We start from the raw sequence: 25,751 nt of genomic DNA, 5'->3' as shown, positions 1-25,751 counted from the left end.
AAGTTTGGTTGCAAAGTGGTTGTAGAATGGTTGGATTTTGGTCGAAAAATGGTTGAATTTTGGTTTTAACATGACGTTGAATCAACGTCATAAAATGACGTCTAAAATTCATTTACAACCAAAATTCAACGGTCATTCAACGTCATGGTACAACGTCTTTTCAACGTCTATTTAACGTCATATGTTTGCTGGGATCCTATTTAGTATTTTTAGCACCCTTTTTAGCCTATTTAGCCTATTTAACACGTTCAATACATAGGTTGAAAAATACATGATACTTAGCCTATTTAGTATATTCTTATCATCCTACTTGGGAGGTTTGGTACGTATTAAATAGTAGTAAAAAAATATCCTAAAAGCATATGTACCAGTATTTTTCGCCTTTTAAGCGAAGTTAGCAAGTTTAGTACATGTCTGTTATAAAATACATCCTATTTAGCATATCAAGCATATTAATTAAGAAGCCTTTCAACAAGTGTATTAAATAGGTTGAAACAAACATCCTATTTAGGCTATTTAGAAACCTATTCAGCCTATGAAGTCTATTTAGCTTTTAAGCAATCTAATTGAATAGGTTGAACCATTCATCATATTATTAAATTTAAGCCTATTTAGCAAGCCATTTGCATTATTTACACAACTAGTTTGTATGAACCGTTCAGTACCCCTTTCGAACAAACAAGAGTTATCCCAAGGAAGTGACATAGCGCACACTGATCTACATTGGGCTGACCTAGTTTCGGCCCACGGTTTTTGTTCGGGTTGTCGTCAGGAGCAAGTTCATCAAGCCTATTAAGCGTAGTATACGATATGCAACTTTAAGGACCCCTTTCGGAAAAACAAGAGGACGCGACCTAGTGCACGCTGATCTCCCGGCGGCTGCCTGTCATGATTGCCTACTTTCGGCTCGGAGTTTTAATTATGGTCGACATCAGAGGGACGTACATGAAGCCTATTTAGCGTATTATGCGATATATCGACGACGAGTTGGTATGCACCTTTAAGGGCCCTCTTTGAACAAGCAAGAGTTATCCCCCGGCAGCGACCTATTGCAAGCATATTTCCCGTCGGCTGCGTGTCGGGCTGACTTAGTTTCGGCGCGGGGTTTTAATTAGGGTCGGCGTCAGGGACACGTTGATACAGCCTATTAAGCGTAGTATTCGATATATCCACGACGAGTGGGTATGTACCTATTAGGGCCCCTTTCGGACAAACAATAGTTATCCCCCGGAATCGACCTAGTTCGCGCTGATCTCCCGTCGGTTGCCTGTCGGACTGACTTACTTTCGGCTCGGGGGTTTAATTAGTGTCAGCGTCAGAGGGACGTTCATGCAGCCCATTTATTATATTATGCGCTTTATACAAAGCGAGTGGGTATGCACTTTTAAGGGCCCCTTCGAAAACACACGAGAGTTATCCCCCGGTAGCGACCTATTTCAAACATATCTCCCGTCGGCGCGTGTCGGGCTGACCTAGTTTCGGCTCGGGTTTTTAATAAGGGTCGTCGTCAGGTGGACGTACATACAGCCTATTTAGCGTATTATGCGATATATCGACGACGAGTGGGTATGCATATTTAAGTGTCTTTTTCGGACAAACAAGAGTTTTCCCCCGGAATCGACGTAGTGAAGGCAGATCTCCGGTCAGCTGCCTATCGGGCTGACCCTATTTCGGCCCATGTTTTAATTAGGGTCGGTGTCAGGGGGGGGGGGCGTATTAACAGCCTATTTAGCACATTATGCGCTATATCTAGGGCCCCTTTCGGACACACAAGAGTTATCATCGGAAGTGACCTAGTGCACGCTGATCTCCAGTTGACTGCCTGTCGGGCTGACCTAGTTTCGATCCAGGGTTTTATTTTGGGTGGGCTTCATGGGGACGTACATACAGCCTATTAAGCGTAGTATGCGCTATATATACGGCGAGAGTATATGCACCTTTAAGGGCCCGTTTCGGACAAATAAGAGATATCCCCTGGAAGCGACTTGTGCACGCTGATCTCCTGTCGGCTGCTTGTCGGGCTTACATTGTTTCTTCACTGGATTTAAATGAGATTCGGCGTCAGGGGGGACGTACGTACAGCCTATTTAGCATATTGTGCGCGATATCCACGGCGAGTGGGTATGACTTTAAGGAACCCTTTCGGATAATCAAAAGTTATCCCCCGGAAGCGACCTTGTGGAGACTGATCTCCCGCGTTGATCATTACAAACACCATCATCACCACCACAACCACCACCTTCACCACCAGCATCATCACCAACACCAGCAACATCATCATTTCCACTTCTACCATCATCGCCACCACCATCAACATCATTATAACCACGACCATCAGCATCACCATCACAACCACCGTCACCAAACCATCACCATCAACACCACCATCACCTCCAATATCACCACCACCATCAACACCACCATCATCACCACCACCATCACAACCATCACCACCACCATCATCACCACCAGCACCACCACCAGCGGCTAAATTGAAGAATCTTCATGGCATCCGAAAACGTTAAGCCATCCTTCTCCAGCAGTGGAACCGGATCGTGAAAGAGTCCCATCTGACACGAACAAGTAACTGAAATAAAAATAAATTAAACACTACTTTATTGAAAAATATACACTTTAGTATCATTTTAACCAACGATAAGAGGCGATAACAGATAAATAAAATAAACACGTATTAGCATATATACCGGTAGGTAAATTAGAATACGTCCTTTTGCAAGAAAATGTCAGAGTTTACGTTAAACAGCTGCACTGAAAAAAGGGATAAGATTATGTAAGACCTTAGTTGCTGCCTTTATTTAACCGTAATGCTGTTGGAAAACAGAACGAAAACGCTATCGAGTAGACTTGCTTTTTAGAGCTAATTATTAAGGCGTTTTAACAATGCTTACGCTGACTCGGACGACTCGGACTCGCTGTACCAGCACCGTCGACCCGCGTCAGTGTTTACGCTAGCGGGCAAAAAAGTGTGTCCCTCGCAGTAAAAACTGAGGAGCCTTGCCAGAGTTTTAGCAGACAGACACAGACAGAGCGTCAACAACATTAAAACGTCCTAGCTCTACAAATCAAGTCGAATGGAAAATGTTGTCTTTCTGCGTACCAACAGCAGTACTGTTTACCATAGGAACTCAACGACAATCGCACATCACAATTGTCTCTTTAATTACGCCTGCCTAACGTCAATTTCAAAAAGATATATTAACACTTATCTTTGTATTTACAGCAGTGGCAGAGATGACATTTCAACGATCCATACTTCGGTCTTTTTACTGTGACCTCCAGCAGTTGGTCATGGTGTATCCGATCCCATAGCGAGTTACTGTCTGTATCCAAATAAACGGACAGCTGTTCGAAAAAGATGTTAGAGATGACACCCATTTACGTATATTAAATACAGACAAAGGACATGTCGCCAATATTTTTTGTCGAGTTCTATTGATTAAAGTTTTAAAGTGTTCCAAATCACAATGTGATTTAATTTTTCCAAATTAGTTGCAGCGCGACAACCTTTTATTTACGATTAAAACTGTCAGTTTTGAAAGTTCAAAATGAGACGATTCCGTAAAAGTATTCATACACTTTTGGGCGCACAAGTGCATTGTTAAATGGATATCGCTTTCATGTGAAAAACAACAAACATATAAATGTGTGTTTATGTTCTGCTTAAATGCGTTAATATACTCGTTGTTTTCAATACTTATAGCGGTGTTTTAGTCAACAAAATATTTGTTCGTTCTTTTTTGTTTTACGTGATACATGTGTATTTTTTCATTTTCCTCAACCAAACTTTTTAACACTAATCACATTTACAAGCACTGTCACAATTGCAAAGCATACGCAAATAAGTAATAAGTACATGTAATAAACATTTTATATTTACCTAATCAGGAGAAGTGCACATCCATTCATTTCAATATCCCAACAACCATTGATCAACCCTATCAAGTTTCACACCTTGATAAACCACCTGATCACATCTCAGGAAGGTGTAACGTCCCACTAGCTCACATAAGAAATAAAGTAGTGGTGCACAGATGGGCACTGTCAATTGTATTTAATACAGCAATTATCAGCTTATTCACACAACTGAAGCATTGTGTCGAACTGTTAATGTATGATTTAAAAAAGAATACTTTACATATTTTGTGATTTTAAATCTGCATTAACTGTTGTCCTATGATCTAACCCTAGGCTTGAAAGCGTATATAACGTATAATAATTATATAAAAAGAATCGCTGAATGATATTTGGATGGCACCAGTCGAAGTTTAACGAATCCTTTAAACGTTAACACACACCTAGTGATATATATTTTTTAGTTTGGCCGCACACCGTTAAATCGTCGATGGTATTTTTTTACTTGATCGGACGGAGATTAAATACTGTTAAAACATCGTCCAATTTCGAATAAGATCGTGGCGATAAATTATGCAACGAAAGGCACTGAGCAATGTTCAATAGACTGATGAAAAGCAAGAGTTACGAAAACCCCACTAATCACCCCGGTACAAACAACGCTGGTCAATTATATCAACCAATTAAACAAATATAGCTTACTTTAAATAATAACGATTCATACGGTGTGTGACTTAGAAAGGATTATAAATGGATCAGCTTTATTTGTAACTGCAGATTAGTGTGTTTTTCCAAAATGTTTTTTTCCGGGATACATATATTATCGTCAAGGTATCGGACGGCTACCAGTACAGTCATCCAAAGGCCCTTATTTTACGGGCGGCGGCCTAAACTCGATTCATCTTTTAGTGAATTTCCTTTGCAATAATCATGCATGCGCGACGACCCTCACATTCACATCGGTACATTTATACTTTTATTAAGATTGAAATGCCTGCCCCATTAGTAGTTCAGTACATGTATACACGTAAGCGTAAATATAAATAAATATTATACAGTACTCCAGCTAGGATTTAAAAAGGCCAGGGGGGCTTTTTTGTCAAAAGGGCACTCTCGACGCGCCTGTATTTTGTCAAAAGGGCACTTTCGAGCGCGCGGGCGTTTCTAGAATGCTTCCTGTTGCATGTTAATTTATATGTTATTAATAATTGTCAAAATATATTTTTCCCATTATTATTAAACCATTCAAATATAATGTTTACATTGAGGTATAAATTAATTACAATGTAATAAGAGATTAATTAAGGATCATATGTAAAACAGGGGGGGGGGCAGGGCGGAGGTTCGGGAGGGCAGGGCGCCCTTCAATTTAGGCCTAGCTGGAGGCTGGAGCACTGTTTAATTATAAACGTGACATTGACCTACCGGTCGCGATCCGTTTCGTCACAACCCACTTATCAGACCCGCAGACTAGACGCACGCAAGAACGCAGGGCAAATACATACATTTGATGAAACTTTGTGAAGTCGGCTTGGACACCGTTAGGCTGACGCAAGGGTACATCACTTTTGACGTTCGTTTATTAATTTAAATAACGACAGAAGTGGATCTGCGAATGATGCGGTTGACATGCTGCACCGTACGTCAGTCGGTTGTTGTGAACTCTGTAGTTTACTGTAAACAACCCCGAAAATACTACCAGAAAAGAAAACAAAAAATATAATTTTTTTTTAAAGATATTAGGCGTTTATTCTGACTTTGAAATAAAGGTAGAAAATTGACGTTTACAAACAAAGGTTTTAGTATTGATGTGCTCTTTTTTCACTGAATAGTCGCATATCCACCGCATGAAATGTTTGTTATGAAGTGCACGAATATTAAACCACAGAACAGTGTTCGTAGATATAAACAAATTTTACTACGTGAAATCACACCACATGGTTTATTATGAATTTATTTCTTCGTCATCGAACCATGTGGTATGTTGATATTTATTTAAGACGAAGTTTTCTTTGCACATATTCAAATAACACGGTTACATCCGCGTCTTGCGAAAATGGGTCTTATGGCATTTGCGGAAAGCGTAGCTCAAGCCCAGCCTGCGCACTTACGCAGTCTGGTCAGGGGCTACGCTTTCCGCTATAAAAAGTACACAATGTATCGTGATATCTCCAGAGAAGCCCATTCAGTATGCATGTCCTGACAAGACTGCGCGGATGCACAGGCTGTGCTGGAGCCACGCTGGCAGCATATTGCGTAAGACACATTTTCGACCGGCGCGGATCTTTAAAAATCATTGCGTCTTGTAAATGGAACATCAAACCAAGATATATTCCGATAGAAAATTGAAGTCACACAACCTTATTTATAGCAAACTGGCACTTGTCGGTAGCCTATTTTGGCTTTCATACTTCACACATGTGTGGCTAGATAATTAAACGATTTCCCTTTTATCATGGATACTAATATTTCTTTTTTTTTCTCACAATACAAGACACAAGTCATTTACCGATAGGTTTTCTCAATATAAAAGAACATGATACTATTTTTCATAATAAAATACTAAAACAAGAACAATAAAATCCTTCCAGATCTCAGCGTCGTAGCCACGCTGAGGCACGCCGAGGCAGTTGCCGAGGCTATTTGCAGAGCAATGTTGAGATTACAGGGAAAAAATGAAACTTTATGTTAAAGAATAAAATCTTTATAAGAAATTGAGGCAGTTTAATGAATTTTAGGCACTGATATTCACAAACAAATATTATCATTTAGTACAATTGGTTCATGTTGAGGCAGATAATTATTTTAATTTAATAACTTCAATTGATGCAAAAATGGCTCAGCAAAATGATCTGGAAAATCCGTATATTAAACAAAGCGTCGCACTGTACACTTCGATGCTGTAATCATGGTGGACATCGGAACGTACCGATCTAGAATCGGGTGTTTTACGGCAAGGTCTACTTCGTGTGGTTGGCGTTTTCGGCTTTATTGGTATTCTCCTCTTTACTGATTTAAGTTAAATATTTGTACTCCTCATACTAATCAATATGTCCATGTGACGCAATCGGTAACGCGTCCGACTCTGGATCCATTGACCACTATTATATTGTCACTGCGTTGGTTCGAACCCCAGTAGGTTCTGTTGTTGTTTCAAATAACTTCCATCAATGATCCTTTTTATGAGTGCTTATGATTGAAAACGCTTTTGATTTAATGTGTTATGTAGCGTCCACGATTCCGATAATTTAGGTATAAATGTGGTTTAAATGGCCTCTAAAACGCACCAGGAACGTTCTAGGTATAAACAAAAATTCCGGGGGGGGGGATGCATGCCCGGACCCCCCTAGAATGACCCAATATACTGCCTCCGCTAAAATTTGGATCTGGCTACGCCACTGGTGTATTATATGTTTGAACGCTTTTATAACAATTGTGAAACTAGAAGTTATAAACACTTACCCACACATTTGTTACATTACAAAGTGTGTGCTAATGTGCGGTAATTATTATATGACGTAACATAATAATACAGTATATTGTAATCAATGCTTTCGATCACTAGTTTATTCAATCCCAATCAGCATAATTCATTGACCCGATAAGTTTTACGGTCGACATTTTATACGCTACAGTAACAAAATACGCCTTACCAAAAGGTTTGAAACATTATATTGAGTAGTGTATCGTATGGCACCGCCATTGTCATTATATATGTTTGGAATACTCATGGACTACATGTTAAATGCTAAATGGATAAGACGTGCATGCAAAATGAGTGTTATAGCATTTGTACTTCTGACTACTTTACTAGGATGTGCTGAAGTTGCATGTAAGTCAATACACGAATAAGCGTATCTTTTACTTAATTTACATTGGATACACTAAAACTATACACTGCCAATGATGTAAAATTATATTTTGTAATTCCATTAAAGCCACATCAATGAAGAATTGACCATCTGATTGTTGTTGTTCTGTTTGTTCGAAAAAATATTCGAGCCAGCGCATAACTTTTTAGATTGTGAAGTTCTTTGTTTGAACATGTTCAATTTTAACATAATCTATGAACTATCACAACAATATACTCGTTGATATAAAGTTAGGACAGAAATATTTTCGTTTAGCTAGAATAACTGCTTCATGCGTAAACATGGAAAATAGTATGTTGGTGTCTTTGTGTACTTGAACTTATCTTACGCGTTGTAGAAAGTTTTACACTGCTAGGTGTTCGTTCCTATCAACCCGACCGACCCTTACTCTTGTGGGTTGATCCTATTTTTTCATTTTTTGAGCTTTCATTTTGGTCACATTCGATGTTATTCAATTGAGTTTTTGATCACGATTGGTAAATTCGATTATAGTCGTTAAATTTACGGTTAATTAAGTGAAATTTACTTAAGAAAACGTGTAAATTACAGATATGGAAGACGCCCAGAATGTTATCTCATACCGTCATTTCGATTGAATTGGGAAATAACTCGAGTTTCATAAAAAAAAAGAAACGAATACAGTTTAGCCGACCTACCAAACCTTTTAGGGGCGACTGTGTAAACAAATAACATCTTATTTTCCCCTTAGCTGGAAATACTTTCTAGAGAATGGATGTTATCAATAAACAGCCAAGCAATACAGTACTCGTGTGAATAAATGAGACGTTAATACAGAACTAAACCTATAGCTGAAAAACTCCTTTGGCTTTTGATTTCTTAATCCGGCTATAGATACAAGAATACAAAGAAAAAGAAAATAGTTTGCACGTATTTATATGCATCTTCTGTTAAATCAAGTTCGCATTTTAATGCTCAGTTTGCCAGAATTGCACCCTCCCCGTCGGTCTCCATGGGAATTGGAAGAGCTCAAACCTTGGTACAGTGAACGTGACAAGCACCTCACCAAGTCTCGCGTTTTCTAGAATCTTCAGCGTTCAAAATGTGACGCGAAACGACTTTGACTGCGTCTCTATCAGTGGGGATAAATACGTTCTAAGGTTTGTAAAGGTTTCTGTGGAGTATCATTATTTTGTTTAGGTTCGGATTATTTCGACATATATTTAGACAACTTGTTTCGCTCGTAATTCAAAATGTATTTTGTATACCAGCATATGAACTAGTGCACCTCTTTATTTATATTTTTCCACATTACCGGAATACCGTCCCTTTTTGAAAAAATAAACTTTTGTTGCGAGTAACTCGATACGTATAGCTGCTAAACTTTACAGATTTATTAACTAGCTTGTGAAAATGCGCAAGTCCATATTTTGGTTCAGGATTTTCCACGGTTGCAGTCCCTTTTAGTAAATACAAATAGACATGTGTAAATTTGTTGCGCTTAACTATGAAAGTATTGCTGCAAAAGGGACTTAATTTTGCAAACATATTAAACAGCATATGAACGTTCCTTCATTGTTTGGTTTGACATTTTCAGATAACCGAAGCAATTTTCTTTTTAGAAAAAAAAACTTTAAACTCTAAAAGGTTAGGATTTCTTACATACGTAATGTTATTGTTTAGGTATTTAAAACTCAGCAACATTGTGTCGCGCGTGACAGTATAGCTGTGTTCTTTTTTAAATGCTTGTGAATTTGAAACAACAGTTGAATGTGGAGGCAACCGTTGCCATTGGACTCACGTCCTGTTTATGCTTGCAACAAATGCCTTGTACAATCTATGTTTAATTACAGGTCGAAGCATTCGGAGATAACGTTTAATAACAACCCGGATTACTATCTGTGGATGTGTATGCAGTTCTTCAGGGCAAGCGACTACTCGTACTATTTCTATATGTTCTCTAGTATGTATATACTTTCCTGGACTTGAACATTTAAATACTTATGATCTGTATAACATAGTTGACGACGAGAGTTAGCACTGACTTTACGAGAACACCAGCAATCAATATATTATAATAGATGCTAATCAAACTATTTATGTATTATGTATTTATAATCAATCAAAAGTGTATATACAACCTCTTTTCCTGTATATTCAGCCACTTAAGACTCAATTTTTATCCAGAATGAAAACAGTTTCGGTTAAAGTGAAACTTACAATTTTAAGTCTTTAGAACACAAATGATTGCAGGATGATTTACGTTTAGATAATGACTTATAAATGACCCATTTAGGACGTCACTCTAGCAGCCAACTATTTTCTAGATGAATTTCTTCTCGCCATGTTCATAAAACATCCCTTTTCTTTTATTATAATTTTGATTTACTTCATCCAATACATAGTATATGCCAACATTGTGTAACATGTATATTTTTCTAATACAAAATATAAATTTCACATATTTTAACCTAATTATATCGATATTTAAGATTTTCTAAACGTAAACAACCCAGGTTATATAACATAGTCATATATTTAATAAATTCCATGATATGGTAGATGACTGAATCTATATAAATGAATACAACTTGGTTAAGCTTTGAGAAGAATAGCAATGCATTGAAACCTATCAAAACCACATTCATGTATATATTTGTAATGTTATTGCGCACATGCTCTCAAAATTTTTATATGTTATCACAAATCATTTTCGAAAAAAGGTACTTTTATACATAATTGGCTTACAATCTACAGACTGCAAAACTGTCTCATTTTGTACGAACTCGTAAACACTTGTTTCAATAATAGTTTCCCATTCTTGAGACTGAGTCCTGGACTCATTATTTCAATAAATCAATTAGTTTCGTTTCGTATTTGCTGAGTGTCGTTTTTAAAACTTTAAACTACTACACCATATCGGCCTTATTCTGGAAAAACCGGGCTTAATGCATATGCGTAAAGTCATCCCAGATTAACATGTGCAGTCAGCACAGGCTAATCGTGGACGACGTTTTTCGCATCCACTGAATTTTTGTTTTGAAACGGCTTCCTTGAAACTAAACATTCCATAAACGTTGACAGTGCCAATCCGTATAAGCCTGTGCTGACTGCACAGGCTAATCTAGGATGACACTTAACGCGCATGCATAACCGGGTAGCCAAATTTCACCAGAACAATGCTATATTGAAACTGATGACAGTTTGATGTGTACACGTGTATCCACATTAATAATAATCATGCGTTGCACCAGCGTATTCAATTTTGGATATATGTTCTAGCACCAACTCTCTGCTCTTGTTTGCAGTGAAGGAATCTTTTTACGGAAACGTACGAATTCTTGGAGGAACAAACGATTCTGCAACAACACCGGTTTCAAAGGTGTGTGGCGAGACCATCCCGGCATCGGAGTTCTATACGCTCATAAAGTCGGGTAAGTGCAATGTGGCACTCAACTTCTCTCTGATTTTAGTTGAGCATCGCTCTGTGAAAAGAGGGTTTAATGCATGCGCGTACATTGTCGTGTCATATTAGCCTGTGCAGTTCGCACAGGCTTATCATGTGGGCACTTTCATCCTAAACTGTATTTCTACTTAAAAGAGACTTTCTTTACACAAAAAATACCATAAAAGCGGAAAGGTTCGTCCCTGATTAGCCTGTGTGGAATGCACATGCTTATCTGGGACGACATTTTACACACATGCGTTTAATCTCCTTTTCACAGAGCGAGCTGACGCTTGCTTGTTCGTGCCTGGTTCAAATTTCAAACGGAGCTAGCGTACCGGACAAGACAAGCATCGTATCAAAAGTTTGTATAGAGAAGCGTGAATGACTTTCAGAAACAACCAAGATATGTGTGCATGGCATGTTATATATTAACTTTACAGACAATGCTACGAGAGAGTTTTCATTTCAACAATATATATCAAAGACACATAAGACTTGTTTAATTGAAAACGTTTAGCATTAAGAGTATTGTCAATACCCAAAATTCGCGTTCATATTCTTCAGTTGATGTTTTTTTCTCCAAAGAAATAGAATATTTATAAACTCGTATATATCAAAAATAAATTACATATGTTTTATTTTCCCCTTTCGTAACTCATGGCATATCAATAACGCATCCACTTAAGGCCAATGTACATGTGTATTCAATGAACTGCTTAAAATGTTGCAAACCAAATATGTACCCTGGAACATGCTTGTATTCTTGGCATTTAAAACATCACAGATCCCGCAAATCGCTTATAAGAGACATCCTTTAAGCGAAAAATACCATAAAATACATAAAAGAGTCGTCCCTGATTTGCATGTGCGGACTGCACAGGCTAATCTGGGACGACACTTTACGAACATGCATTAAGCCCCATTGTCCCAGAGCGTGGCTCATTTATACGCTGTTTTCCAGGGCACGAGACCACCGCCGCGGTCGACTGCCCCGACGCCCTGCTGGGCTCATTTAACTACACCTTCCAGAATGCGACTGGTTTGGTCTACTGCAAGAACACTATTAACGCCTGTGCAGCGACCACGTTACGCACACATCTCATAGTGAACACTACTGGGTTCCACGAAGCCTTTCTACTCGAGTAAGTACCGATTGTCCAATACCTGAAGTGGTAATCATGTGTAATTATTATAAAACATTATGCTTTACTTATTTTGAAAAAACTTTGGTAATAAATAGATATTCTAAAACATGCATACCCGGGTAAACACTATCGCTATTAAATTTTTATGTATATAAAAACCTGTCTACCTTTACGATATTAATATCCCCAATTTCGTAAATTTGCATTTTGTTCGGTCCCTACAGCGCTTTTTAACCTAACAGAATCATCCTGTATGTAGCTGCAGTCATTAAGTATACAATGAAAGCTCGTACGCTGAAAACCTCCGTTCTTGAATTGGATATGGGCCACACTGTGGGAAAACTGGGTTTAATGCAAGAGCTTAAAGCGAAGCCCTATATGAGCTTGTGCAGTGCGCTACGGCTAATCAATTAGGCCACTTTCTTGTTTTATGGTACTGTTCGTTAAAATAAAGTATCTTCGAAACGACCATCGAGTTTAAGAGGAAAGTGTGCTGCACAGGCTAATCTGGGACGACACTTTACGCACATGTACAAGCCCAGTTTTCTCAGATAGAGGCTTGCATTTAATGTAGTGGTAATATGCTCATTTGGTCGTTGTCGACATTGGTACTTCTTAATAATACCCCGGGTACTCATAAGTCTACTACAATGTATCTCGTAATGGGAAAATACGCTTACGGCATCCGGCAATACCCCGGGGTACGTGAAGTGTATTGTCCGTATCCAGGGTACTTTGTATTATACTTAAGAGTACCCAGGGTACTTTAAAGTAGTACTTGAGCAGTCAATGACCGATTGAGCGCTAGTAAACCATAAGTTCAGACGTAACCCGTAACAGAATCTTCTCTCCGTAGACTCCGGAACACTACGATGTATTGTCAGCTTCACGTCCGCGGGGGTGTCGTACGCCTCTCTGTACAACGCTGACACTGGCACCAGTGCACCTTTCGTATGCGTGGTATGTCTTTACAATTAAAGCTGTTTTTATAAATACGAATATTCATTCAAGTTTGTTCTTTGGGGGAACAATTTGATGACAATTGTCTCCTGAATTTGGTATTGAAATTACGCATGCGGATTTTCATGAGATGTTATCTTGATTTCTACGGTAACATGAAATGTCTCAACTGTTATCCATAGCTAAACTTGACATCCCTTTTCAAAACACGTTGTTTTGGACAAAAATCCACATACATTCATGCAGTATACTAAATTAAGAACGAATGCATTTGATCATGCACCTTTATAATACTGTTTGGGCATAATTCCACTTAAATTCCTGCAGGGTTCTTAATGAAGAACGTATAAAATGGCTCATTCACCCTTAATGACGTCAACATTGCAGGTCACTACAGGGGACGGAACCACCACCTACCTGAGCATGACTTCCGGCGACTGCACCGCCTCACAGACGCCGACTTCCGCTCAAGCGTCTAACCGCGGCGACACCATGGTCCTTATACAGCATGGTATGGGGCGAACGTACGCGCAGTGATAAAACTTATTCCTTACATTGCTCAAGATCAAATCGTTGCCTTTATAACAACTCATGTGACGATGGCCGATTGAAAATTGTGTTATATTGTAACATGATTCTGTCTAAGTTTCTGATAGACAACAAACGAAAAAAGCTTTGTACGTAAATCTACTCATCAACATCCCAGAAACGAATCTGAACCTAAAAATAACATAGAAAAATGCAGTTCTTAAAGTTGCAATATCAATGACCAAACTCAAGCTTAGTGAAATAGCTCTACTAATATATTTACTATCTTTGCCCTTATGTAACAATTGTCAAATCAATCCGATTGATGCCACACGCCAAAATCCATTTGTAAAATAATTCGCAGTACAGGGCTTGTACATATGTCAAACATGTCGCTTATTGCATTAGATCTATATCATTTGCGTCCGTGTAGTTCCTAAACATTTGAAGCGAACATTCGACACATCTTTATAAGAAGTATGCATATTTGTGACAGTGTTCAATTTCAAATTTGGACGGCATAGACTTTACATATATCGCATCTTTAATTAAATTGCAAGTAATTAATTAAATGAAATAAAAACGCATTTTAACATTAACGTTATTTATCGTTAGTTAAAAAAAACTCATGCTTTTGTGTATCTTTGGTTTTAAAAAGTTTTTCTCTATTCAACTGCAAAACAATAAAAGAAAATGCCATCCATGATCTGGTTGACAATTACATTTATACGAGCCTTTGACGTATGTGGTTAACGTTCATAGAGACGCAATCGAGTGTTATATTTACATGAACGTGCATATCGTTTTAATTACATAAGATTTTTATTTATTTATGTTTTTGTCGTTTCAGACTCGTGTAAGTGGTTTTGGAATTGAGGTTTGGTATGGTATACACTGATACAACTTTATTTAGCAAATTAATCAGTTTAACCTCACATTCATTCAACAAAATCCTTAATAATGTAACACGGTACTCGTAATTCATTAATAAAGACGTCAATTACGGCAAGGTATCTGTAGTTCTATGATTTTCATCGCAGAAATTATGTTACATCGTGAAAACGCTTGTTATCTTTTCAGTTTCTTTATATCGCTTTTACTTTAACCCAATATGAAACAGACTGTTCATGAAAAACAACAACTGATTTAATTCGAGCATGGGTTCCTATTCCTGATACCCTTGTCTGACCGTTGTCCTTATATGTACAAGAACAAGTTATCTCCGAATCCAAACCTTAACATGTTCATTGCTTGCAATACTTTCTGGTGGTATGAAGCAAAACTTTCAATGAAAAAGACGAAATAATCTAGCCATGAAATCCATTGAAATAAAACATGAGTTGTGTATGCAGGTGTAATAACTACAACAACGACGTCAACTACTACAACAACACCATCGACAACGTTAGAAACTACCACTCCTACAACGACGCCAACTACGACCACTCCTCCAACAACTAGTACGACAACCAAACGCACACCAACAACAACCACGCCTACTACAACGCTATATACAACCACCACAACACCAAGTACACCAGCCACAACAACATAAACTACACCACCAAGTACAACAACTAAAACACCAACAGCTACATCGCCAAGTACAACATTCACAACACCAAGTACAACAGCCACAACACCAAGTACAACAGCCACAACACCAAGTACAACAGCCACAACACCAAGTACAACAGCCACAAAACCAAGTACAACAGCCACAACACCAAGTACAACAGCCACAACACCAAGTACAACAGCCACAACACCAAGTACAACAGCCACAACACCAAGTACAACAGCCACAACACCAAGTACAACAGCCACAAAACCAAGTACAACAGCCACAACACCAAGTACAACAGCCACAACACCAAGTTCAACAGCCACAACACCAAGTTCAACAGCCACAACACCAAGTTCAACAGCCACAACACCAAGTTCAACAGCCACAACACCAAGTTCAACAGCCACAACACCAAGTACAACAGCCACAACACCAAGTACAACAGCCACAACACAAAGTACAACAGCCACAACACCAAGTACAACAGCCACAACACCAAGTACAAAAACTATAACCAACAACTGCGCCAACTTTTACTCCAACCTTCACTTCAACAACCACTACCATTTCCACCGCAACACATGTACATGTACTTCTACGTCTTACACTTGTTAATGATACTCGTGGTGGGGCGGTAACTTTGTACAAGAACAGACTTCTTTTCCCGAAAAGAAACCTTAAAATATATCTTCGAATATTTCTGGTATACATTTTGAATCACAGTTTTCTATGAAATGGACGAACTGATGTAGTGATAAACTGCGTTAATATAAAACATGACATTGTGTTTGCAGGTGTTATAACAACAACAACGACGTCAACTACGACCACTACTCCAACAACAACTACAACAACCACACCCACCACGACCACAACCACACCTACTACAACAACTACGACCCCAACTACTACAACAACAACACCAACCACAACAACCACCACACCAACAACAACTACAACTCCAACAACTACAACCACTACTCCAACAACTACAACCACTACTCCAACAACTACAACCACTACTCCAACAACTACAACACCCTCCACTACCACTCCGTCGACAACCACTGCGACCACACTCACTGCCACATCCTACGCGTGGCTGTACGTGTTGATACCCGGGGTGGGGGCGGTGATTATCGTCTCGATAGCGACGGCGTGCGTGCACGTGACGCTTCGTGCGCGTGAGAAGAAACTCGCGCGACAGAAAAGTGCACTTAAGATGGGTGGGTATACGCTGTTAGTGACGGTAAAATTGTTTCATGAAACGCCTATTATAAAATATGTCGGGCATATCTTTTAAAGCAGAGCGTTTTTAACGACGCTAATTCTTTTTCCACTAGATATTCTTGTAGGTATATAACAGTTAACAATATCGTGAATCGTTGACAAAACAATTACTAGTATACAGGATATCACAGCATGATTATTAACGTTTGTACATGGGTCGTTTAAACGTTCCGGATCGATGTTGAATGCATTTATAGAATTTTATACAGATTGTAATTGCGCCTTTTGACCAACTCACCAAAGGGAAAAATGACAATCTTGTCTTTCTTTTAACGTAAGAAAAACGTATGCCGATGAATCTTTAAATATGAGCGAGCCACCGGTATAACGGGCTATATGCATTTGAATTTGGCTACTTCTTTTTTCATAGATCTAAATAAACATTCATTGATTTGGGTCAAGACATGTTTAGCGAGTTTCATCGTTGAAAAACATTTCCGTGTAATAAGTATTAATTAAAATATAATCTGCTTGATGTTGCGGCTGTTAAAATCAACTCAACAATACATGCGTGAATTGTTTGTAACAAGTTAAAAGTAAAAAGTCTAATCAAAGACATAATATGAGCGACTGAACCGGCAAATTTTCGCCGATGATTACCACTTGATTTCACACACAAAAACAAATACACGAAAGCATTTTAAACATTTTATTTGTAACAATCAATGTCAACTTCAAACAATCATTTTAAAAACAAAAATGTGATAATCGCCTGAAAATAATTAAGTAATTTATTTATCCGACATCGGCGAAGCGGGTATTCTCTACGTCTTTGGCTTTTGGAATCGCAGACTCGCACAAGTTAGCAGAAGTGTAATGGCGGACAGTCACGTGACTGACAATATGGCGGCGGTCATCGATTCTGGAACGGTCTATATCATCGATATGATCCGCGCTCTTGGAAAAACAGGCATTATGTGCATACAATGTTCCGTCCGCACAGGCTAATCAGGGGCGACAGTTTCCGCTTTTATGGAATTTTTTGTTTGAACGAAGTCGCTTCTAAACGAAAAATCCTGTCTAGGAAGAAAATGTCGTCCCAGACTAACCCGTGCGGACTGCATTAAGCCCCGTTTTTCCAGAGCGCGGCTCATATATGTAAGGTTAACTAGTAACGACACATTTCCCTGCATGCTAATTTTAGTTACATACCGGTATGTAGTCTACTTTAAGTGTTTCATTCGGAGCATACATGAATGTTTACGCATGATAGTCTTCAGAATTATGTGCATATTATTCCAGCCTTACCTATTAGATAGTGCCATTTCCTAAATACCGGTACACCATATTAAACCCGTGCATCAGGCCACGTTTTTAAGACATACGTTACAAGTCTTTATGAAAATCTCACAGGATGGCCCTTTATCTCTTAAATTACCGCCGGTAGTTAATTAATTAAGAAATAAAACTGGCTTACGAGTAGAAAAAAATCACTTACGGAAGCTTATTTAAAAGGTTTCATGGATCCGTATTAACTAACAATTCTTTCTCAATTCTAAGACGTACGAAACAAACGTGTTTATTACAAGACAAGATTATTAAGTCTAAGTCTCAATGTCATATTTCTAAAGCAAGTTATCAAGATTATTTAAATTTGGACGTTAAGTAAAGAATTGTTGTTGAATACGGTCTCTTGACCAAGTTATGTCAGACGCTCGCTAGTTCAGTCATCCGCCACATTGAATGAGGTGTCCCTAGCCGTAGACTTACCCTTTTTCCCCACCGCTATTTCATTGGTCCACTTTTTCAGTGATCCACCCACTGGGTGAGGTGTCCCAGGCCCTAGACGTTCCGGCCAGTATGGAGCGGGGCTACGTGAACACCAAGGAAGACTTGATGCAGCTACAGAGGTTCAAGACTCAAGGTGGGTATCGCGGTGGGGATGTAAAAGTCAGTTGAGCCCCATTCTGAGAAAACTGGGCTTAACGCATGTGCCGAAATTGTGGGCACGATTTGTTCGTTTTGAAGGGACTTCATGTTTAACGAAACATTTCATAAAAGCGGGAAAAGTCGTCCCTGATTAGCAGTTGCGAATTTTATATTACCATAAATAGCTTAGGATCGGGATGTGTTACGTTGACTGGTTCGTTTTTAAAGGGATCTTTTCACGGTTTGGTAAATTGACAAAATTGAAAAAAGTTGTTTCAGATTCGCAAATACTCGGTTTAGTTATGATATTTGTGAGGAAACAGTTCTGATGTTGTCGTTTACATTTGTGAAACTACGAAGATTACTGATATACCGTATAAAATACGCATTTTATGTATGCCTGGCAGGATAGCTCAGTTGGCTAATGCTTTTTTACTTCAGGATTCCGGAGGTCACTGGTTCGAGCCCTGCTGTGGGCTACTTTTTTTCCTTTTTTATTTTTGATTTTTTACTGGAGCTTTTAAATTTTAATGTTTACATTTATCAATATAAACATTTATCAATATAAAGCATTTAATGACAAACTTCAAAACATGTCGAAATCTGTGAAAAGGCCCCTTTAAAGGATGAAGATAATAGTACATAAGTAGTAGTAGCAGTACTAGTAGTAGTAGTTGTAAAAGTAGTAGTATTTATAGCGGCTCCAGCACCATTTTTTAAGTATTTGTCATTGGTTTCTTGTGCAGATAAGCGCCTGGCGGGGCTGGGTGAGCAGTCCATGAACCTCAACTTTCACGGCATCACCTGGCAGGAGGCTCGGGCGCGAAGACATAGCGCCGTTTCCAGTAGAGAAGTGATAGGTACGAGTTTGTTTAATTAAATTTATGCCTAGCGTCCTGAAAAAAGGACATTGCAAACAGCGAAGACCCAGATGAGACGCCGCATAATGCGGCGTCTCATCTGGGTCTGCGCTGTTTGCTTAAAGGAATTTTTGTAAGAAATATTCTAAATATAGAAATAAGTATACTAGACATCCCTAAATAAATTGATCTAATTTAGAAGGATGGGAGAGTCCACTAGGCATAAATGGGTTAATTAATCCTGTCCCGCGCAGAAGCAAAGTGAAAATTATGCGCAACCAGAACTTTGTTATGCTGATTACAACTCGCTATTTTCACTTTGCTTCTGAACGGAAAAGGGTTCAACAGGTCGAAAACTGGTGAATCATGTAGATCTGTGACTTTACCACATGAGTCATTGAATTGGTAAATTATGAGCAGTAAACAGATGCATAATACATGTAGCTGTATGATTTGTAGACAAGATGGAAAGCTTTAGTGGCCAAAATGATATAAACGTATAGCCAATATAATGACCTTGCCTAATGGCTGGTGTGAATGTGAACGTACGCATGGAATGTTTTAGCAAAACTCAGTTAAGCAAGTTCTGCGCTTTTTTAAAACCAGAAAAAAAACACGTCGTCTGTTAACGATAGAGTCTTGTGATATTGTTATAGTGGAGGGAGTGGAAGGAATATCAGGCAAAGCTAAGGGGTCTGCGATGGCGACCAGCATATCGCAACCTCCGCCGTCCGTGTTTGGGCGCACTGGATCGGAAAGAACGATGAAGCACATCAGAGCCATTGATGTCCAGAACATCAAGAAACGCGCGCGTGAGAAAACGGAAATGACGATAAAGAAACTCAATAAAGAATCTGTGGACTGGGCGGCTAGTCTCCGCAACGGCGCGTCGACGCAGACCACAACAGTCAAAAGCAGTCCGAAGCTAGAAAGATCAATTTCCTTTTCGGGTCACGCGCTGAAAAGGTCAAGGTCGAATCTCGACCGCAATCTCTTAGAGAGCATGAGTCTGGTTTCCCGCTTGCAATCCAACCTGACGTCAAAACTTCCAAAATGGCGTACGAGAAGTGAGTCGTCCCGAAACGCGGTTGCCCCAGGACGATTGGAGAGAAAAGGAAGCATTGACGAACTGGTGACGTCAAGAAAACCGACCGAGCGCGGACGACCAGGGAGAATTCTGAGAAGTGATGCAGTCATTCTTTCCTCAAACAATATTGGAAAAGGTACGGCATCTACTTAATGATTTAAATTGAATTAAGAATATATTGATATAAAATATATGTTTCGGAAAAAACTGTTTTCTTCAATTATCATCATTTCCGAAGCGACCATATTAAGTTTGTTAGCATCTCTAGCGCCATATTTAAAATGGGAGAAGTTTTAATCTGCCAAAACTCGAAGAAGGCATACAATTCATGTCATAACAAATATTTTTTGCACACTATTGCTTTCTTCAGCTACAATCTTTCCAGAGCGGTCATATTTAGCTTTTCAGTGCGTCTAGCGTAATATTTAATTGGTTTAGTTTCTAACGTCCTGCGAAAGTCTAACGACCATATCATTGTATGTGCAAACAAGGTTTTCATACACTTTTCGCTTTCAATGGATGACAAGCATATATTCCATTAAGCTTGCCCTGTGCAGTTAAACCTCAGTCTCTTATGTACGCATGACAATGTGTTCATGTAACGACAAAACTCGTTTCCTGGGATGTTCACGTTTAATGACTTATGTACGCAAGGTAATGTGTTCATGTGACGACATAACTCTTTTCCTGGGATGTAAACTCTCAATGACTTATGTGCGCAGGACAATATGTTCATGTGCCGACATAACTCTTTTCCTTTGATGTTAACGCTCAGTGGTTTATGTACTCGAAAAAATATGTTCTTGTGACATCATAACTCTTTTCCTGTGATGTTAACTCCCAATGACTTATGTACGCAGGGCAATATGTTGATGTGACGTCATAACTCTTTTCCTGTGATGTCAACTCTCAATGACTTATGTACGCAGGACAATATGTTATGTGACGACGACATAAAACTTTTCCTGGAGTGTTAACTCTCAATGACTTATGCACGCAGGACAATATGTTGATGTGAGGTCATAACTCTTTTCCTGTGGCGTTAACTCTCAATGACTTATTTATGCAGGACAATATGTTATGTGACGACAATAATCTTTTCCTGGGATGTTACCTCTCAATGACTTATGTACGCAGGGCAATATGTTGATGTGACGACATAACACTTTTCCTGGAGTGTTAACTCTCAATGACTTATGTACGCAGGACAATATGTTATGTGACGACGATATAAAACTTTTCCTGGAGTGTTAACTCTCAATGACTTATGCACGCAGGACAATATGTTGATGTGACGTCATAACTCTTTTCCTGTGATGTTACTCTCAATGACTTATTAATGCAGGACAATATGTTATGTGACGACATAACACTTTTCCTGGAGTGTTTACTCTCAATGACTTATGCACGCAGGACAATATGTTGGTGTGACGACAAAACTCTTTTCCTGGGATGTTACCTCTCAATGACTTATGTACGCAGGGCAATATGTTGATGTGACGACATAACACTTTTCCTGGAGTGTTAACTCTCAATGACTTATGTACGTAGGACAATATGTTATGTGACGACGACATAAAAAAATCCTGAAGTGTCAACTCTCAATGACTTATGCACGCAGGACAATATGTTGATGTGACGTCATAACTCTTTTCCTGTGATGTTAACTCTCAATGACTTATTAATGCAGGACAATATGTTATGTGACGACATAACACTTTTCCTGGAGTGTTAACTCTCAATGACTTATGCACGCAGGACAATATGTTGATGTGACGACAAAACTCTTTTCCTGGGATGTAAACTCTCAATATTTATGTACGCAGGACAATATCTTCATGTGACGACACAACTCAGTTCCTGCGATGATAACTCTCAATGACTTATTAATGCAGGACAATATCTTCATGTGACGACATACCTCTGTTCCTTGGATGTTAACTCTCAATGACTTATGCACGCATGACAATAAGTTGACGTGACGACATAACTATTTTCCTGGGATGTTAAATCTCAATTACTTATGTACGCAGGACATTATGTTGATGTGACGACATAACTCTTTTCCTGGGATGTTAACTCTCAATGACTTATGTACACAGGACAATATGTTCATGTGACGACATAACACCTTTCCTGGAATGTTAACTCTCATGACTTATGTACGCAGGACAATATGTTAATGTGACGACATAATTTTTTTCCTGGGATGTTAAATCTCAATGACTTATGTACGCAGGACAATATGTTGATTAGACGTCATAACTCTTTTCCTGTGATGTAAACTTTCAATGACTTATGTACGCAGGACAATATGCTGATGTGACGAAATAACCATTTTCCTGGGATGTTAACTCTCAATTACTTATGTACGCAGGACAATATGTTCATGTGACGACATACCACTTTTCCTGGAATGTTAACTCTCAATGACCTATGTACACAGGACAATATGTTGATGTGACGACATAACTCTTTTCCTGGAATGTTAACTCCCAATGACTAATGAACGCAGGACAATATGTTCATGTGACGACATAACTCTTTTCCTAGGATGTTAACTCTCAATGACTTATGTACGCAGGACAATATGTTGATGTGACGACATAACTCTTGTAATGTTAAGACTCAGTTGTTTATTTACTCGGGAAATATTTTCTTGTGATGTCATAACTGTTTTCCTGGGACGTTAACTCTCAATAGCTTATGTACTCCGGACAATATATTATTGTGACCTCATAACGATAGTTCTGTGATGATTTGTATTGGCTTATGTACTCGAGAAATATGCTCTTGCGACTTCGTTTTGGTTTGTCTCGAATAATCACTCGTTGAACTATGCAATCCGGGACAAGATAATCGTGCGACGTATAGAAAGTACACACTTGTTTCTTTTAACAGTAAACATATATCTGTACGGTTTTGCAAGTTAGTGTGACTATTAGGTAGTAAATTTAGAAATATTTTAAGAATCGGAAATATTAAACAAAAACAATCTTTCTTACCGTCTTACCTTCGGGTATATATTGCATATTCAAATACAAATACATACACGTATTTTGCATTATTTCCAGTTTAAGAAGGATAGCTCAGGTTGGATACAAATATACCCCTGGACCATTTTTCATTTAAGACAAAGGCCCTTCACTAAGCACCCTTCCGGACGAATTCTGCGTTAACCATTCCACGATGGACCCTTCCCCTACCGTTGAACCTCTAACGTTGACACTGCTACCGGAAGAAGATGACGTTTTCGCGACAGGCAGGTCCCTTGTTTCGAGGTAAGAATACACTTTAATTACCATAGGGTCCCATTATAAAACGGACAACTTTTAAAGCATTATTTGCCTTCCTATACATCTAATTTTGCAAGACTCGTTTTAAAGATGGGTATGTTCTCTTCTAATAAATGCAGTCAAATCGGCACCTTCTCGCAACTTCTAAGAAAGTAAAATTCGTCCAAATGCATGCACCCATGCAAAACAGGGTTTCGGCATTAGGACTTCGAAAAAGCGCATTTCTTCAATAAACGCACCCAACACGTTCATCTTCCAAAGTATTTCATAATCAAATGCACCTAATTGTTGCAGACGCATAAAGGATACAGGAAATAAATTCAATCATGTGCCTGGATGTTATGGTTAATGACTTTTTAAACCAGAAAGCAAAAGGCACTCTTTAGAAATAGGCACTCCTTTCGACAAAAATGTTTAGTGTAATGTAACCTTCCAGGGAGCGGTCTGCAGTTATCGAGGAATGGCTGGAAACTGCGCGGACCGAGGAGCGGTTACCGATACCGGCTCTGCCAGAAGAGTTCAGTGAGAACCAACATAGACTTGCGACAAGCACCCCTAGACCTAAGATGACGAGAAGTCTGAGTCAAACCTATTTAAAAGTCCCGGGGACCAGAAGACTTTCTTGGAGATAGTATAGTGGACCACTTTAGTTGGTATATAAATAATTTGGTGCGAATTGTTAGATAGTGCATACTGTATTTGTGTTGAGGGTGTTATTGTTATGTGTAACACAGATGTTGATTTTCTATTACTATGCTTGGACGTCTTGAAGATTTTCTACTTATGCGATATGCTGTCAAAGATATTTTACTTATGCAATAAGCTATAAAGATATTTTATCAATGTGTGACGATGCCATGGACATTCTACTTGTGCGATGCGATTAAGTGGAGATTCTGGTAATGTGGCTTGTTGTCGAGGTTATACTATACTAAATAATCCAGTCATGCTGTACGCTCTAAAATACTGGTTATATATTTTTTAGATATAGCAAAGACGTATCTTCGTCTCTGGATATAGATAGGGTAAGCGTAGATGAGTCCTACTTAATCCCTGTAATATGATAAAGATAGAGACTATAGTAATAACAAATGCGCTGACCTTTCCGATTCTTATTTTTCTCGGATTCTTGTGTGGTTTGTACATAACATATCTTTGTATTGCTAAAATCGATTCAGCTGAAAATGCCCTTTCAAAAAGTTATGTAGACGTGGTCTTAGTGTGCACAATATCGCAATTACGTTCGATTGAAGTTCTCGCTTTTACATTGAATTATATTAGAAACATTTGTTCAAGAGTGACCACGATGTCATGAATATTCTAGTTGTACGATTCGTTGCGGATATTCTAGTAATGCAAACATTATCCAAGTAATTGATGCGATGCACGTTTTTATACTTAAGTTATATGATATGATAAGATAGATATTCTACTGTCAAACTTTGTGATTGTAAAAGTTTACTCGATATATTGTCCGTGAGTTTCTACATATGTCATAGGCTGAAGATGTGCTTATTGTTAAAGTGAACAAGAGCACCGCATAGCGGGTGCAGTTTTGAATAAATGAAAGCTTGTCAGAAGAAATTTTTTACAGTGACCTTGACCTTTGACCGAGTGACCCAAAAATGGATGTTGCGTGTAGAACTCATCAAGGTGCATCTACATATGAAGTTTCAAAGATGTAGGTGGAAGCATTTAGATTAAAGTTAAGGTTTTAGCACGACGACGGCGGACGACGAGCTGGCTATGACAATACCTCGGGTTTTCTCCGAAAACAGCCGAGCTAAAAAATCATGAGCTCCCGAAATGAAATGAACCCGGTTTCCCAGAGTGGTATTCAGTCGCTCTAACCACATCACTAGCCAAACATTACGGTTGTTGGAAGTGAACACGGTAAACTTACATGGTACAAGTGATATTTCATCAATGATACGTTGTCACTCTACCAATAAGATATATACATGATATAATATAGGTTAGCAATTCAAGAAGGAACAT

The 25,751-nt window shown here is 38.7% G+C and overlaps 1 protein-coding gene across 1 annotated transcript; it reads left to right on the top strand.

Moving 5' to 3' along the window:
• The first annotated feature begins 16,447 nt into the window (after positions 1-16,447).
• LOC127851007 (uncharacterized) lies at positions 16,448-24,717 on the top strand. Its single transcript, XM_052384426.1, has 6 exons — positions 16,448-16,577; positions 18,392-18,505; positions 19,257-19,370; positions 20,027-20,593; positions 23,591-23,738; positions 24,190-24,717. Exons 1-6 carry the CDS (start codon positions 16,574-16,576, stop codon positions 24,383-24,385), a joined length of 1,143 nt encoding a protein of 380 aa, XP_052240386.1. The 5' UTR covers positions 16,448-16,573; the 3' UTR covers positions 24,386-24,717.
• The last annotated feature ends 1,034 nt before the right edge of the window (positions 24,718-25,751 follow it).

This window comes from Dreissena polymorpha, chromosome 11, assembly GCF_020536995.1.
Source record: "Dreissena polymorpha isolate Duluth1 chromosome 11, UMN_Dpol_1.0, whole genome shotgun sequence".
NCBI classification, from domain to species: Eukaryota; Metazoa; Mollusca; class Bivalvia; order Myida; family Dreissenidae; genus Dreissena; species Dreissena polymorpha.
This window is presented reverse-complemented; position numbering and strand designations above follow the sequence as displayed.